This window comes from Eublepharis macularius, chromosome 15, assembly GCF_028583425.1.
Source record: "Eublepharis macularius isolate TG4126 chromosome 15, MPM_Emac_v1.0, whole genome shotgun sequence".
NCBI classification, from domain to species: domain Eukaryota; kingdom Metazoa; phylum Chordata; class Lepidosauria; order Squamata; family Eublepharidae; genus Eublepharis; species Eublepharis macularius.
In genome coordinates, this window is record NC_072804.1 from 14,930,301 (window position 1) to 14,947,069 (window position 16,769).

Genomic DNA, 16,769 nt, shown 5'->3' on the forward strand with positions numbered 1-16,769 from the left:
CAGTTCATAGAATCATAGAGTTGGAAGGAGCCCTACAGACCATCTAGTCCAACTCCCTGCCCAGTGGAGGAACAGCCTAAAGCATCCCTGACAAGTATTCATCCAGCTGCTCCTTGAAGACTGCCAATGAGGGGAGACCCACCACACCCCCAGGCAGCCAATTTGATTGCTAGATAACTCTTAATGAGAAGAAGTTTTTCCTAATGTCCACTTGGTACCTTCCCTCCTGTAGCTGAAAGCCATTGTTTCGAGTCCTTTCCTCTATTGCCAACAGGAGCAGCTCCCTCCCCTCCCCTAAGTAACAGCCTTTTAAATACTTAGAGAGAGCAATCACGTCCCCCGCTCAACCTCCTATTCTCCAAACTGAACATTCCCAAGGCCCTCAGCCTTTCCTCGTTGGGCTTTGTCTCCAAGCCCCTGATCATTCTGGTTGCTCTCCTCTGCACCCGTTCCAATTTGTCTACATCCTTTTTGAAATGAGACCTCCAGAACTACACACAATACTGCACTCAATACTCCAGGTGGGGCCTGACCAACACGGTATATGGTGGGACAATAACACCCTGTGACTTGTTAGGTCTTTGTAGATACACCCCAAGATTGCGTTCACCTTTTTTGCTGTCCTCATATTTAGCTTCTCGTCCACTTGTACTCCAAGATCTTGACCACGTATGCTGCTATCCAGAAGTGCATCCCTCATCCAGTATGCATGCTTTGCATTTTTGTTACCCGGGTGGAGAACATTTGAAAGTTCTTTAAGCGTTCTCTGACCCACGGGATTTGTACACATCCAATGCAGAAGTTGTGCTTCTCCACAACTTCTCTGCCCATGTCAATCAGAAGCCCACTTAACCAAGACTTGTAGTCTTCAGTAGTCTGTTGCAAATTACATGCTAAATCCAGCAAACCCAGTCGGCATACTAAAATTCCCCAGAGGGAAAGTTAACCAGTGCTGTTGTGTCTCCCTGTTTTTTAGTTCACATTCCTGATAAACTAATCCTTTATTCTGACAACTTCTGACTCTCAACTCTGAAGGCCTAACTCACTGACCCTGCAGTCCTAAGAACACCTCCCTTGGAGTAAGCCCAGTTGATGAGACCTGGTTCAGATTCTGAATAGACCTGCTTCAGATTGTGGTTTAACTTCCCCTGTCAGATCTTAACTCTTGCCCAGTACCCAGTTCTTAAGGGATGGCTCTTGTATTGCTAAATAGTAAAGAGTCCAGTAGCACCTTTAAGACTAACCAACTTTATTGTAGCATAAGCTTTCAAGAACCACAGTTCTCTTCATCAGATCTGACGAAGTGGTTCTCAAAAGCTTATGCTACAATAAAGTTGGTTAGTCTTAACTGGACTCTTTACTATTTTGCAACTACAGACTAACATGGCTAACCCCTCTGGATCTTGTATTGCTGTGATTTCTGTGCTGTGTCATGGCGCTGAGCACAAGCCAGGAGTAATGACCAGGAGGTAGTCAAGGGTAAACTGGATTCTAGCTGTACAAAACTGGTGATGTACCACTAGACATAACATCTGTTCTTCAGCAGCTGGGCAGGACAATTCATTAGAGAGCCTCTTTTCTTTTTACCAGGGTAAGCATGAAGACGTTTTCCCCTGGCCCCATATGACACATGTACCTTAAGAGACAATAAAAACAGCTCTCTTGCAGCTTCTGTATAGGCAATACATGGGTCAGCCCTATTACATCTTTTTTAAAACAAGCAAACAAACAAACAAAAAACCTAGTGTTTTATAGCTGTATTTTCTAAATTGTGTCAAGTATAGGAACCATCCTGACCCCTTAGAAAAAAAAGAATTCTTTATGCCCAGCTAAATGTCTTTATCCAGCAGCTAATACTAGGTGGCATTGGAGACATTTAGCTGGGCATAAAGAATTCTTTTTTTTCTAAGGGGTCAGGATGGTTCCTATACTTGACACAAAATTTGTGTGTTCTCTAAACTGCTGTGGAAAGGGTATAAAAGGAGTGGGGCTGTGAAGTGGGTGGGGCTGAGTTCCAGAGAGCTGTGACTAGCCCAAGGTCACCAGCTGGCTTCAAGTGGAGGAGTGGGGAATCAAACCCGGCTCTCCAGATTAGAGTCCTGCGCTTTTAACTAGAGATGGGCATGAACAGGAAAAAAAACGAACATGATGTTCGTTGTTTGTTCCCATCCACTAACAGGGACTCACGAACAACCACGAACATGGCCCTGTTCATGAACATGTTTGTGGTTTGCTGTTCGTGGGGGCCAGCAGGCTCTCCTCCTGCCATCATCCAAGTCAAGATCCCTTCTGCACCACTCTCAGAAACCTGACCTGAGCAGGCATCAAGAAAGGTACCAATAATAAATAATAGCTTGGTCCCAGAGCCTGGCAGCAGCTCTGGAGCTTGAAGGGGTAGATCACTATCCCACCACACACAAAAAAAATTCAAGCCCCAATGCAATCTATCAAAATGCCAACAGCAGCTGTCTCTCCACTGTCTGCAAAGTCAGAGCTGGGAGCCCCCCTCCCCCCTGCTCCCTTGTTGTAACAAATTTAGAGCTCCACACTTGAAAGGAAGACCTGCCTATCAAGCTAAATTGGGCTTAGATTGGGGTTTCCAGGGCAACAGCAGGAGTTCAGACAGAGTTCAGACAATCCCTGCCTAAGTTGCCAAGGGAATTGATTGCAGGTGCCAGACTGTCTGGCTTGATGAACAGCAATGAACAGCAATTAACAAGGCTTGCAACGACCACCTGCTCGTTTAGAATGGGGCCTCACGAACAGCTTGTTCGCAAACAGCAGATTGGGCTGTTCGTGGCTTTTTTTTTGTTCGTATTGCTGTTTGTGCCCATCTCTACTCTTAACCACTACACCAAACTGGCTCTCAAGCGGAAAGCCAAGCAGAAAGTAGTTGCTCCCTTGATTCCAGCCCCTTGACCTGAGATTTAACTCCTTCCCCTGGAGCTTCTGAGAAGAAACTTGAGACTTGAGACAACCTATCAAAGGGTCACTGCTTTCCTTGGCAACCACAGAATGCTCAGTAGTTTGGTAACAAGAAGAGAAGATTGACAGTACAGTTGATTCTTAACAAACAGAGAACTACAGAAAGTTTGTCAGTTTACAGTGAAAATGGTATTGTTCATTCATGTCAGGATTTTAGCATGGTGGCGTAAAACCCCAATTTAAGCCATCTGCAACTCTCTCTCCTGATTTACAGAATAATTTGCAAGCACTTGGATCATATTTGGTTGGGTCTTGGCCTCACTGAGACAACCTTTTTCCCCAGTGCTGTATATGAAACTGTATATTATACAAGTAAAGTCAAGCTGAATATTCATAGAGTTCTGTTGTTTTGTAGTTATACTGCTGTTGTCATATCCAAGTGAAACGTGAACAGTAATCTAAATTAAACGTGAGAGAAGTGCATTTTTGCAGTATGTTCCATGCATTCTGGGGGGAGGGGTTATCATTCCAGCATTTAAGTCTGTATGGCAGATGTTGAACAGTTGGCATAAATCAGTCAATAGAGCTGAGGTGGTCCTTCTTAAGGGTTTCTAAGGAGCTTCCATTTTTTATCTTCTGTGAGTGTCAGACATAAATGTGAGGGTGGATTCATGGCAGCCTTTGAATGAAGTGAGTAATTTTGCATCCCTTTCTCCTGTACCCCCCACAGTCGACTGCTACTCAGTGTGTGATGTGTCTTCAGTATGCTGTGAGTTTCCCTACCTCCACAAGTGAGAGCCCTTGAAGGAAAATGGTGGTTAGGGAAACTTGAAGCAGCAAGGGTATCTCATTCCAAATTTTGAATCAATAAAAATATCTTGGGGAGAGAGGAAGAGAACATGCAGGGCTGCTTTTCCCAGAGACAGCCATGCATCTCTTATCACATCTGATTCCAGCCCAATTCAAGTGGCAATATGTCTTCACTAGAGATGGGCACAAACTGAAATACGAACCAAAGTTTGTCTGAAACCAGGTCGGTTTTTTGTTTGCGAACTGGCGGTTCATCAGAGCACATTTCCGACAAACTGTGAGGAACAGCTGTGATTTTTAGAACAGTTCGTTTGGTTCATTTTTTGGTTCATCTCTTCAGACAGCCTGATGCCGATCAATCTGTTACCTAGGCAGTGGAGAGGGGGGGCCCTTTCTGCAGACCTTCTGCAGCCTTGAAAGTGATGAACTGACGAACCAAACAAACCGGTTCTCGAACTGGGCAAGGTCATGGCAGTTCGTGGTTCATGAAACGCAACGAACCATGAACGGCAACAAACCGCCATTTTCCTGGTTCGTACCCGCCTCTAGTCTTCACCACGGTTATCCAGTCTGTCACAACATTTCATAGTTGGTTTTCCCTTTTCTTCTTCCCATTCCCCTCCCCTTCTTCAGCCAAACAAATGAGTTTATCGCTTCCTTTGACGCCTGAGTCACCAAAGTAAGTATCAAGAACTGTAAATATTTTGAACAGGGAGGGGGTTTTAAATACATTTTGGCTACAGCAACTCCATTTCAGCTTGTTTTTATAAATGTGCCCTGTCTTCCAGCGATCCCAAGGGTTCCCCATTTGAGAACAAGACTATTGAACAAACTTTAAGTGTGGAACTCTCTGGAACTGCAGGTGAGAAGCAAAATGTTAGATATATCTATGTCTATATTTTGTGAGGTTTCTTTTAAATCACCAGCCTGACATTATGAAGTGTGTAGTGATATGTTACAGTGGTCTCTTAAGACATTAATTTTAATATAGTTTAAAATGGTTTTTTCCCACCCAGTTCCCTGAGATGAAATTTGCTTTAAAATTATGATTCTACTGTTAGCTAGCATATCATAATTTCTAGGAGGGAAAAAGACATGAAATAAATTATCTGGAATAAATTCCCAATTCCCCACAGATGTTTTGTACAGTTGAATATGTACAGTTGAATATCTATTTTCATTGAGTTTCCTTTTGCCTTTTTTGTGTGGAATCTCACTACTAATTTACACATGTGTGGTTGTCACTTGATGAGAGATGATACTGGGTGATGATTTCCAGGTGTGGATTAGTCATAGTAAGCACTACAGATAGAGCTTTTATATCTTTTAGTGCAGACTGCCTTCCAGTGGAATTATTTATTTAGCTACTAAATAATTAAAGGACAAGTGTACGCAGTTGTGTTAACCAACTCCTAGATGATAGAATAGAAGACCTATACTACTAGATCAATCTGTTTCAGAATGTGGTTGATTATTGTTTTTAGGTTAGAGGAAGAAACCTTGTCAAAAAAATCCTGTACTGGGTAAGAACAAAGGTATGGTCTATCCTAGTGTTGTGTTGTAGGCAGTGACCTTCTCCAGATCTTTGATTATTCAGATGTATGGGAGTAAGTTCCACTGAAATTAGAGGATCCATAAGTATGTGTATGATTGCATCCTAAATATATTGTTTCCTCTGAGCTACTGACTATAACCTTCCAATCTGTGATGGGGTTGCAAAGGCTCATGGTGTTGTTTCTGTCTTACGATAGAAGATCATTGGTTTCTTATGAGGATTTGTAGTGTAGAACATGTTAAGGCTCTAGGTTGAGATCAAGACTCAGTCAAAATTATTATATTCCCCAAAGGCCATGACAAATTATAACATCAAAATACAGATCTGCATAAAAATCACATTGTGGCCATGGGTAACCTGGGCTGTTTCCACACTGCTTACCTTCCCTTGGAATGACCCGAAACATCGTGAAAAAAATGCGGAAGATCGCGTTTTCTTGCGTGAGATTTGCGCAAGAAAATGCAAATCTCACACAAGAAAACGCGATCTTTCGCATTTTTTGTGCGATGTTTCAGGTCGTTCAGAGGGAAGGTAAGCAGTGTGGAAATGGCCCTGTTTTACTTATACATTTGCATGAATTGCATTGTCTCTCATTTTGCGAATGGTTAAGGTCAAAACACACCACTTTTTAAAAAGGAGCCTCCCCCCCCCCCCCCCGCAGCTTGTAAAAATACAGTTTTATGTACAATCTGGTGTTATCAAATTTGTTCCCAACTCTCAGAAAGTCACTTGCATTATAATGGGTGTGGTAGGTGCCACACATTCTGAGTGGTATCTGCCCCACAAATATATATGTAGTATTCATAGTTTTGTACCTGTAAATCCTCTTCAAGAACCCTGGTCAGCATAGATGGAAACCAGATTTTCAGAAAAGCCAATGCACGGTCTGCTCTGAAGTGTCGAAAGATGATTCCCCTCTGTGATTCCCTTGGCACTGAATCCTCAAAATACTTTCCTTCAGCCCAGCTCCATTGAAGTCAATGGACCATTTTAATTGATCAAGGGCATTTTGATCTGCCAGTTCCGTTCACTTTCCTCCATTCATTTAACTCCTACAGAAACTTCTTTGTCAGTTCTGCACTGAAACATGAGCATTTATCTGCACTGTCTCGGGAACCAGACACATCTTACTTCTAACAGAAATATTTTAAATAAATAAATAATGCAAATCATGTTTTGGTAAACTGAATCTAAATATGATCTGAAACCCGGTTCCCCACAGGAATGGCATTATGGATGGTTTTATTTATTTAATTTATATGCTTACCTTTCTCATGAGCATTTCTGGAGCCCCCAAGTAGGCCTTATAGATTCTGTGGCAAAGAGCTCTGGTACATCGAGGGTTAAGCAGTACAAAGGATAACATATAATCAGATTCATATTGCTTATGGGATTAGTCACACACACCCATCATCCCGGGTAACATGCATCAGCCATCATTGGTCAGGTCAGTACTAGCGTTGTTAAGTGGAATTCTCTTAATTTCTCTTTGCCAAATTTCTCCCTGAAATGCAGCCATCCATTTCTTTTCCTCTTTTTAGAAATTTGAGTCACTTTTGTATCGGTTCCTCTTTCATGAAGAGGACCTCCATGAAGTAATGTATTCATTTATTTATATACTACGAGCATAGTTGAAAAGTTAAGAACAAGGTGAGGCATTAAAGAACTTGTCTGAACATATCCTTACTGCATCAGACTGCTTTTACCTGTTGTATCATATTACAGTGGCACAACAACAGGCAGAAATCCACAGGTGAGGAAATTTTCACTATCCCATGGTTAAAAGATAAATTAATGAGAAACCAACGAGAATTCCTCTTCTGAAAGAGGAAAAAAGAATAAGAAGAACCAATTGCTATATCTAAAAAAAGATATTTTGGAAAAAGAAATTCCACCCCTTGTAACAACCCTCAGTACACACATCCAGCTGTAAGTCATCAAGTGGTGTGTGAACCAACCCTCAAGTTAATGTCTGAATTGTTTGGGGAAGCCTTTGAAGTGGTGGCAAGTAGCAAAACTTTATGTGGCCAGTGTACTGAAAGAAATGGCCTAGTAGAGTTATTTCTTGTCAATATACACAGAATCACTTTAACTAAGGGCTGAAACGGTCCTTAGAAGGGACTGTCAGAAAAAGGTCTCACTTTAGACAAGTGGCACCCATCCAGCTCATACACTACGGTGCACTTACGGTGTGTAACTTTGCCAACATGTTGACTGACTTCTTTGAGTCAACTTCTGAAGAGCTTCTAAATGTCTAGAACACTTAACACAGGGATAACCAGTTTGGCATCTCTGGGTATGAAGGGGGCCATTGAAGTGCCCTGGGTTCTGACGAATCACGAAACTACCGAATCGTTTTGCAAAACGGGACAATTGCGTGAAAGTTCGTGATTTGTGATTCGTAGAATGCGACGACGAAACACGAAACGCTTGGGTTTTTTCCCCGCCATTTTGTGCCCATATCTACTGGCAAGATCACTGTTTATTTTTTAAAAAAATGTCTTTTGACTAATAACAGTTTGGAGATGGACCATGCTGTTCTAAGTGAAGCCTTGCACCTTCTGCTTTGGATGGCACCCCTGGGCCTGCCCTTGGCTCTATTTATAACAGTTTAAATAGCAGTTGCCTTGATTTCACTGCTGAACTGAAACAGACCCATTAGTGGGTCTGTTTGCACTATCGAAGCACAAAGTATTATAATATAAATAGCAGCTTCCTTGATCTCTCTCTCACTTCCTCCCCTTCTTGACACAAATGGTGCTGCTTACATTACTGCAAAGTCAACAGATACATAAAATGTTCCCCATACTAGTTACTAATGATTATCACTCATATATCTTGGACATGTGTTGATGAAGCCACATCACATTCATTCAGCAATCAACAGTAATTTTCACTTGGCTTTTGTTCAAGAGGTTTCATGTTTACTTAATAAATCAAAGATTTAGAATTCTGAATATTACAGTTCTGAATTTCATTGGTGGCTTGTTCTAGCAAGGTTTCCTCTTATAAACATGGCATCCAGTAATAGCAGTGGATTTTAGGAAGGCCCTGCTGAGACGTTTAAGATTTTGTGATGTGCGTCTCTAGCAGTGAAACAAGCTGCCCAACTTGGATATTTGATTGTGTCTTGTTTCTAATTATATAGAATTGGGTCCAAAGGTGACTTCCGGTTTGGGATTCATGGAGGTCTAACGCAGCTCCATTTGCGGAGCTGACCGGACTGCCGTTTTAACCGGCCGGAGGGGTGAAAATAACCCGCGGCCGACTGCTCTCAGGCGGGGAGCAGGCAAAGAACGCTCAAGACCCTAGGGTGAGCTAGATCTCGGATGAGGGGGGGGCTCTACTCAAGGAGTCTCCCCCCCAATCCTTGAGGTCCCACCTTGCGACGGGTCGGCTATAATCTCTGCGGCAGTTCTGGGGCCAATTCGGCTGGCATAAGACCTACATACCCAAGCTTCGATCGGGGAGGGAAGTCGAGAGGAGAATTTAAGATCGAAACAGCGATTACAACCCGAGAAAGTTGAAGAGAAGGTAAAGATCGCTATCTCTTGAAACGGGACAGATTGATAAAGACAGAGAGGAAAGAAAGTAGATTTTTAAACTGCAACAGACTAGTGAAAAGGAGGTGAAGACTCGGCAGGAGTTGTATTTTAAAAGAGACTAAATTTAAAGAAGTTATTGCAAAAATCGGACTATTGTTTTGAATACCTGTGGTTTTGGAGCTGTGGGAAAAAGACACCATCGCGAGACCTGCTGTGGGAAGACGGGAGACAGGAAGTGCGTAACAACAATAGAGTGGCTGGAGGGAAGCGGCCCTTGCCGACGGACAGGAAGTAGGGAATCGCCATTTTTGAAAAGGGAAGGGTCGCGGCTTCAGCGGAAGAGGAAGTAGGCCATCTTGGATTACAATAACATAGAGAAACCATAGAGAAAAGACGCCCGACATTTTGGATACAAAAAATTAATTTTGGCAAAGATTGGGACATTTGAAAAAAAAGGAAAACGTTTAAACATACGCCACGGAGCTAAGGAAGAGAGCAGATTCGTGGGAGCGAGCTAAAGCAAGCCCCACGATGTCGAAAAAAGAGTGGCAATCGGCAATAGAAAATTTGGACAAAAAGCTTATAGACATGATGAAAGAACTTAAGGACACGAAATTGGAGCTTATTAAAGAGGTCAAAGAAGTTACACAGACAGTAAAGTCGGAGCTGTCAGAAGTGAAAAAAGGCGTGGAAACGATTAGTAGTGAATTACAAGGAACGCAGCAGAGAGTTAAAACAGTAGAAGACGCGATGGAGAATTTAATAGAAACGCAACAAACAGAGATGAGACTGGTGAAGGGGAGGATGTCAGTTGCAGAAACTAAACACATGGAGAAGCAGCTTCGTTTTCGTGGTCTGCCAGAAGTGGAAGGGAAGTCAGCGCAAGAACAGATGACTGAGGTGTTGGCTGATTACCTGGGGAAGGAGGAGGAGGAAATTGTGGCTATCCTAGATGTGGCGTACCGTGTGAACTCGAGAATTGCAACCCAGAGGAAACTACCAAGGGATGTGATTGTGCAGTTTACAACTAGAAACATGAAAGAGAGGATTGTGACAAAACAATTTCAAGATCCATTGGAGATTGATGGCAAGACGATTATCATAATGAAGGAACTGCCCAGATCAGTGTTACTGGACAGGAAAAAATATAGAGTGCTAATTCAAACTTTGAAGGACATGAATATCAGATACAGATGGGAGTTACCGGAAGGAGTGTCCTTTGAGTTTGGAGGGGCAAAAAAACGCATCAGATCTGAGCGGGAGATGGAGAGATTTATCAAGGACAATGAAAAAGACTTACCAACAAAACCATGAATATGGAGTGTAATGTATTATCTTGGAATGTAAATGGACTAAACTCACCGAATAAGAGGAAAAATATTTTTCATTGGCTACTAAAACAAAAATGTGATATTGTTTGTTTGCAGGAGACCCATATTAGAAAACAGGATGTAAAATATTTAAAATCTGGAAAATTGGGCAAAGAATTTGTAGCGGCCTCTAACAAGAAAAAAAGAGGAGTGGTGTTGTACATAAAAGAGGAGCTGCAGCCAAAATTTGTTATGAGAGATGTGGAAGCTAGATTTGTAGCGGTGGAATGTAATTGGAATTTAAAGAGAGTGTTGGTAGTCGGACTTTATGCACCTAACGGTGCAAAGGAAAGCTTCTTTGAGGATTTAAGGAAGCATTTAGACGATCTTGTATATGACCAGATAATTCTTGCTGGAGATTTTAATGGAGTGACAGATTTGGAACTAGATAAAAAGACTACAACAGCACAAAAGAAAAGAGGACTATTGCCAAAGCTTTTTTTTGAGTTGATTCAACAAGAGACTCTCGAAGATGTATGGAGGAGAGAATATCCTAAAACCAAACAGTTTACTTTTTATTCTGCAAGGCATCTTACATTATCAAGAATTGATATGATCTGGGCCTCAAAGGACTTAGTGTTATGGACTAAGGAGGTAGAAATAATGCCGATGGTAGGCTCAGATCACAATCCAATTATGTGGAAATTTGGAAAAAGGAGAAAAAGGAAAGCCTGGAGAATAAATGAGGACTTGCTACAGGAAAGTGAAAATATGGAAATATTGAGAAGAGAGACAAAGTTTTTTATACAATATAACGTGAATAAAGAAGTACCAACCAGTAAAGTTTGGGACGCGTACAAGGCGGTTGTAAGGGGCATACTAATGGACTTAAATGGCAGAGCAAGGAAAAAGAAAGAGGAGAAAAGACAAGAGATTGAGGAGAAAATAAAGGCCAAAGAAATACAGTTAAAAAAGAGACCAGGGAAAAAGAAAATACATCAGGAAATTAAAATTCTTCAAGAACAGTTAACAGCAATGAGTAATAAAGAATTGGAGTGGAACCTTAAAAGACTGAATCAAAAAGCTTTTGAGGGTGCTAATAAACCTGGGAAATATTTGGCATGGCAATTGAAGAAGAAAAGGGAAAAGAAAATAATAAATAAAATCTGTGAAGAAAATAAAACGTACCTGGAGCAGACTACCATTAGTAGAGCCTTTTATAAATTTTATGCTAAGCTGTATAATAAAAAAGAAGTAACCAAAGAATCAATAGCATCATATTTGGAGAAAACCAAACTTCCAGAGATCTCGGAAGCTTGGAGAAATAAGTTGAATAGTGAAGTAACTGATGAGGAAATAAGTAAGGCAATACAATCTGCAAATCTAGGAAAGGCGCCAGGGCCAGATGGACTTACGGCTAAATTTTATAAGACAATGGCCAACGAACTGGCACCATTCCTAAAAGAGGTGATGAACGGAGTTTTTAGGGATCAAAGAATTCCAGACACTTGGAGCGAAGCGAATATATCATTGATCCCAAAAGAGGGCCAAGATTTGACTAACGTGAAAAATTACAGACCTATATCACTACTTAACAATGATTATAAAATTTTTACGAAGATATTGGCGGAGAGACTGAAGGGGTGGCTCTCGGAAGTCATAGAGGAGGAACAAGCAGGCTTTTTGCCAGACAGACAAATAAGAGACAATTTAAGGACAGTGATTAATGCTATTGAATATTATGATAAGCGTTGTGACAAAGAGGTTGGTTTCTTCTTTGTAGACGCTGAAAAAGCGTTTGACAATTTAAACTGGGATTTTTTGTTTGCCACTATGGAAAAGCTACAATTGGGAGAAAGATTCATCAGAGCAATTAAAGAAATTTATAGAGACCAGACTGCAGCAATTGTAGTGAATGATGAACTGACCAAGAAATTGACGATTAGTAAAGGAACAAGACAAGGTTGCCCGTTATCTCCATTGTTGTTTATTTTAGTATTGGAGATTCTGATGATACAAATACGACAAGACGAGGAAATACGAGGAATAAAAATAAAGGACTATTCATACAAGGTTAGAGCATTTGCAGATGACATAATGTTAATTGTAGAAGATCCATTGGAGAACATGCCAAAAGTGATAGACAAGATCAAGGAGTTTGGTGACTTGGCAGGTTTCTTCATTAACAAAAAGAAGTCAAAGATATTATGTAAAAACATGACTAAGCAGAAACAACAATTGTTAATGGAAACAACGGACTGTGAAGTAACTAGTAAGGTGAAATATTTGGGAGTTGAGCTGACTGCAAAAAATATAGATTTGTTCAAGAATAATTATGAAAAATTATGGACTCAGATAGAGAGAGACTTGATCAAATGGAATAGACTGAATTTGTCATGGTTGGGCAGGATTGCAGCAGTTAAGATGAATGTGTTACCAAGAGTAATGTTTTTGCTACAGACAATACCAATCATCAGAGACTCTAAACAATTTGAAAAATGGCAGAGGAAAATATCAGATTTTGTTTGGGCAGGCAAGAAGCCTCGAGTGAAAGTAAAAGTTTTACAAGATGCAAAGGAAAGAGGCGGAATGCAACTGCCCAACCTGAGACTTTACCATGATGCAATCTGCCTAGTTTGGTTAAAAGAGTGGATGACATTAAAGAATAAGAAACTATTAGCCCTAGAGGGATATAAAAATTTTTTTGGATGGCACGCATACCTATGGCATGACAAAGTAAAGGTCAACTCGATGTTCCTGCATCATTTTGTAAGGAGAAGTTTATATACAATCTGGAAGAAGTACAGAATTTACCTACAAGAAGGAACCCCTTTGTGGGTGGTTCCATACGAGGTGATAGATCCGAGAGCTGTTGATAATGAACAACAATGTTTAACGTACAAAGAAATAACTAAAACTGAAGTGTCTAAACTTAGAATAAAGACGAATAAAGAGGAACTATCACCGAACTACGATTGGTTCCAGTATAGACAGATCAGAGATTTGTATAACTCGGACTCTGTAAAGGGAGGTATACGAACAGAGAATTCGGAACTAGAGCAGACCCTTTTTAAAGAGGACAAGAAAAGAATATCCAAGGTATACCAAGTACTGTTGAAATGGTATACCGAGGATGAGACAGTTAAAACACAAATGGTGAAATGGGCTATAAATTTTAATAAAGAAATAATAATGGAGGCATGGGAATACTTGTGGAAAACTACAATGAAGACAACGACATGTATTAATATTAAAGAGAACATTTTCAAAATGATCTATCGTTGGTACATGACACCAAAGAAGATTGCGCTAGGAAACTTGAACACTTCTAATAAATGCTGGAAATGTAGAAAGCATGAGGGCTCCCTCTATCATATGTGGTGGTCGTGTGAGGTAGCTAGGCAGTTCTGGGGGGAAATAATAAGAGAAATGAGTGAAATTTTACAGTTTCAAATAAATAAGAACCCAGAACTCCTGCTGCTAAACTTGGGAATGGAGGGAATCCCAGCCCACCATAGGACGTTGATATTTTATATGACTGCAGCAGCTAGACTTTTGTATGCGCAGAAATGGAAAGTACAAGAAGTGCCAACTATTGAAGATTGGATCTACAAATTGCTGTATATGGCTGAAATGGACAAGATGACAAGAAAACTGAGAGATCTGGACTCAGGGCAGTTTAACACAGACTGGGAGAAGCTGAAACAATATCTGGAGAAGAAGTGGGAGGTGGGAGGAAAACTGTGGCAGTTTGAGAACTACTGAAGTACAATAAAAGTATAAAAGAGAGGGGTGACTTTACCGGGGGAGGAAGAGAAATGTGAATTTATAAGCAGTTAGATTAATTAATTGATTGAGATATATATAGATATGTAAAGGTTAATTGATAGAATATTGATAGAGAATAATTAACGGTTTAAACATGAGGATTGAGTAATTAACAATATTTTTTTTTTACTTGATAAGACTTATATGCACCAAACTGAATGTATAGAAGAGTTAAAATGACTGACTATGTGATGAGTTATATAGAAATACTATAAAAAGAAGAAATGATTAATATAGAGAGAACAAATCAAATTGTTTGATTTAAATGTGGGAAATTTTTATGGTTTATGACATACAGAAATATTCAAAACTGGAAAATGGGATAAATTGTTTATCTAAAGAAGTATAGTTTGGATGTTTAGTAAGTAAAAGAGTTAAAGATGTACTGCTTAATATAATGGAGAATATATATTTGTTTTAGATAGAGGAAATTAATAGAAGTAAGGGAAAAGGGACAGAGGGTGGGAAAGCTGTTGGAAGTCAACAAAAGGGGGGGAAAGGGAGGGGGTTAGAAACGAAAAATTAGGGGATAATTGAATGCAATGTAATGTAAAAATATTAATGTTCTAACCCAATAAAAATTTTACAAAAAAAAAAAAAAAGAATTGGGTCCAAAGGTAATTTTCTGCTGCTAGGAAGATATTTCATCCAGGGGAACAGAACTTTCCTGCCTCTTTGTCTCCCACTGCAGCCCACTGAGATTTCCAAAATGCTCCTTCTAGTGGACAAGTGAGGGGCTCAGGAGGGGCCAAATTAGAGGTCTACAATTAGAGGGGGATCTGAAGAAAAATCACACCCCCTGCTGGGAGAAAATTACCGGGTTTTGCTCAATGATGTGGGTTTTCTGGGGGGAGAATTTAAAGAGAAGATTTTTTTCCAGATGTTTTTCAATACCTTAATTCAATTACAGTCTGATGTAGCATGTTCACTTATGTTTGGTCCAAAGTTAATTGTACATGCCTCATAAATATCTCCTCAGTTTTTCTAATAACGAAAAGTTTTTGATGAGTGGTATGAGATTAGAGGAAACAAATCCACTAAAGTACATTTAATGTGATATAAATTCAAAGCTCTATTTGGAAATTTCCCCCCCCTTGAATACTTACAAATATTTTTAAAATGTGACAACTCAATAGCTACAGTTTCTCACACTGTTTAAATTTTAAGGGAAAAGAATTAAGGCACTGGAAATTGTCACAATATTAAATGGGGGGGGGGGAGCTTTAGCTAATGTACAATGTTTTGCCACTAATCCAGTCAACTGCTTAGACTTCCAGACATGGCTGGTCAGAAAGTAATTTGTTTGATAAAATAACAAAATGTACCCAGAAGAGTGTTCTGAGGTCTTGTGCCTTGTGTTGCACTTTGTGGAAGAAGAAACAAATACCAGTTAACTTTCTGTTTTCATGGCGTAGATAGTGGGCTTCCCTCAACTGTTCATCCTATCCCAGTTAGGGTTGCCAGGTCCATTTACCCTCCAGGTCGTGGTGGGGGGCAGGGACCTGGCACTTACCGGGGTGTTGTTCTTGCGTGCATGCAAAGTGTGCATGTGCTTCCAGTGAGCATGATGACATCACTTCTGGAAGTGACGTCATTGCTGCACGCTATCCAGGGAGGTTTTTTGGCCCCTGGGCCTGTTCCCTGGGCCTTTCCCACCTACCAGCCAGGTGAGTGACAGTGGGTGGCAGAGGCTGACATTGGGGGATCTCCCACCCCCACCGGCATACCTGGTAGCCCTAATCCCAGTAGCAAGTGTAGGTGTCATGCTGAAAATGACTACCACACTGAAAGCATTTCTTGTGGTATTTGTGAGTGTAAAGTTCACAGTTCCACAGAAAGATGACCACGCAGTCAAAACCGACACCCGAGCTGAGTAAATAGTCCTTACGATCTTTCAGTCTAGCTACTGAAACATTTCCAAGTGTGGTGCCCAAGGTGTAACGTGAAGAAATGTTCCTTCCTTAATTTAGAGCCAAAGTGGATTGCTGTGCACCCTGAATATCTTGGAGACCCCGGCCCCTGAACAATTCCCTGCACAATGGTGAAGATATTTAGTAGAGCCAGCTGAGTGTGTCAGTGAGTGTGTCAGTGAAGATACTAGCTCATGCCAAAATGTGCATGCCATTGCAACAAAAAAGCTCCCTCCTCCAGTTAAAAAGAAGACATTCGGGGGGGGGGGGGATTTACTAATTCATTGTGTGTGTTTCTAAATTTCTTATCCTGCTCTCCCCCACGGCCTCCAAAATGAAAAAAGAAAGAAATCCAAGACAGCCAGTGCATTGCGCTTTTTATATATTGCAGACAATAGCTAAAACCTGTAATGTCAACATTCACATTTGGATGGTCATAATCCCTGTTTTTTTTTTAATACCCCCAAATAAATATAGGTTTCCTTACTGTTATCGGTGCTCTTCTGAGTTTTAAGACATATGCTGAATTCATTTGGGATTGTAAGAATTCACATACGTATATCGATAGTTGCCAATTCTGGGCCATTCACTGTAATGTTGTACCCCCAATACCCCCACAAACCCCCCAAGTACTGCAGAAAATCACAATATTTTCATTCTCAAGCCTGATGTGTGTTCTGTCTGTTCCCAAACCTGACTTCTGATAAAGTGATATGAGCAAAGATGGGTGGCGGAAAGTTTAACCAGAGGGAATGCAATCTAGTAAATTATTAGATAGTTCCAGAGGTCTATATTTATCCTCTGCTGTACTGACAACAAGATTAAACTGACTGCTCAACAGACATGTAGTCCTTTATTATATGATGGATATTTAATTTTATTATCT

At 40.6% G+C, this 16,769-nt stretch overlaps 1 protein-coding gene across 1 annotated transcript in view; it reads left to right on the forward strand.

The window, feature by feature from the left end:
• The window catches only part of PPARGC1A (PPARG coactivator 1 alpha), a 152,767-nt gene that overhangs the window by 109,801 nt on the left and 26,197 nt on the right, over positions 1–16,769 (forward strand). Inside the window, exons 6-7 of the mRNA XM_055000027.1 lie at positions 4,369–4,414; positions 4,524–4,597. Of these exons, the coding sequence (XP_054856002.1) occupies positions 4,369–4,414; positions 4,524–4,597 (120 nt within the window). The remainder of the gene's footprint in view (positions 1–4,368; positions 4,415–4,523; positions 4,598–16,769) is intronic.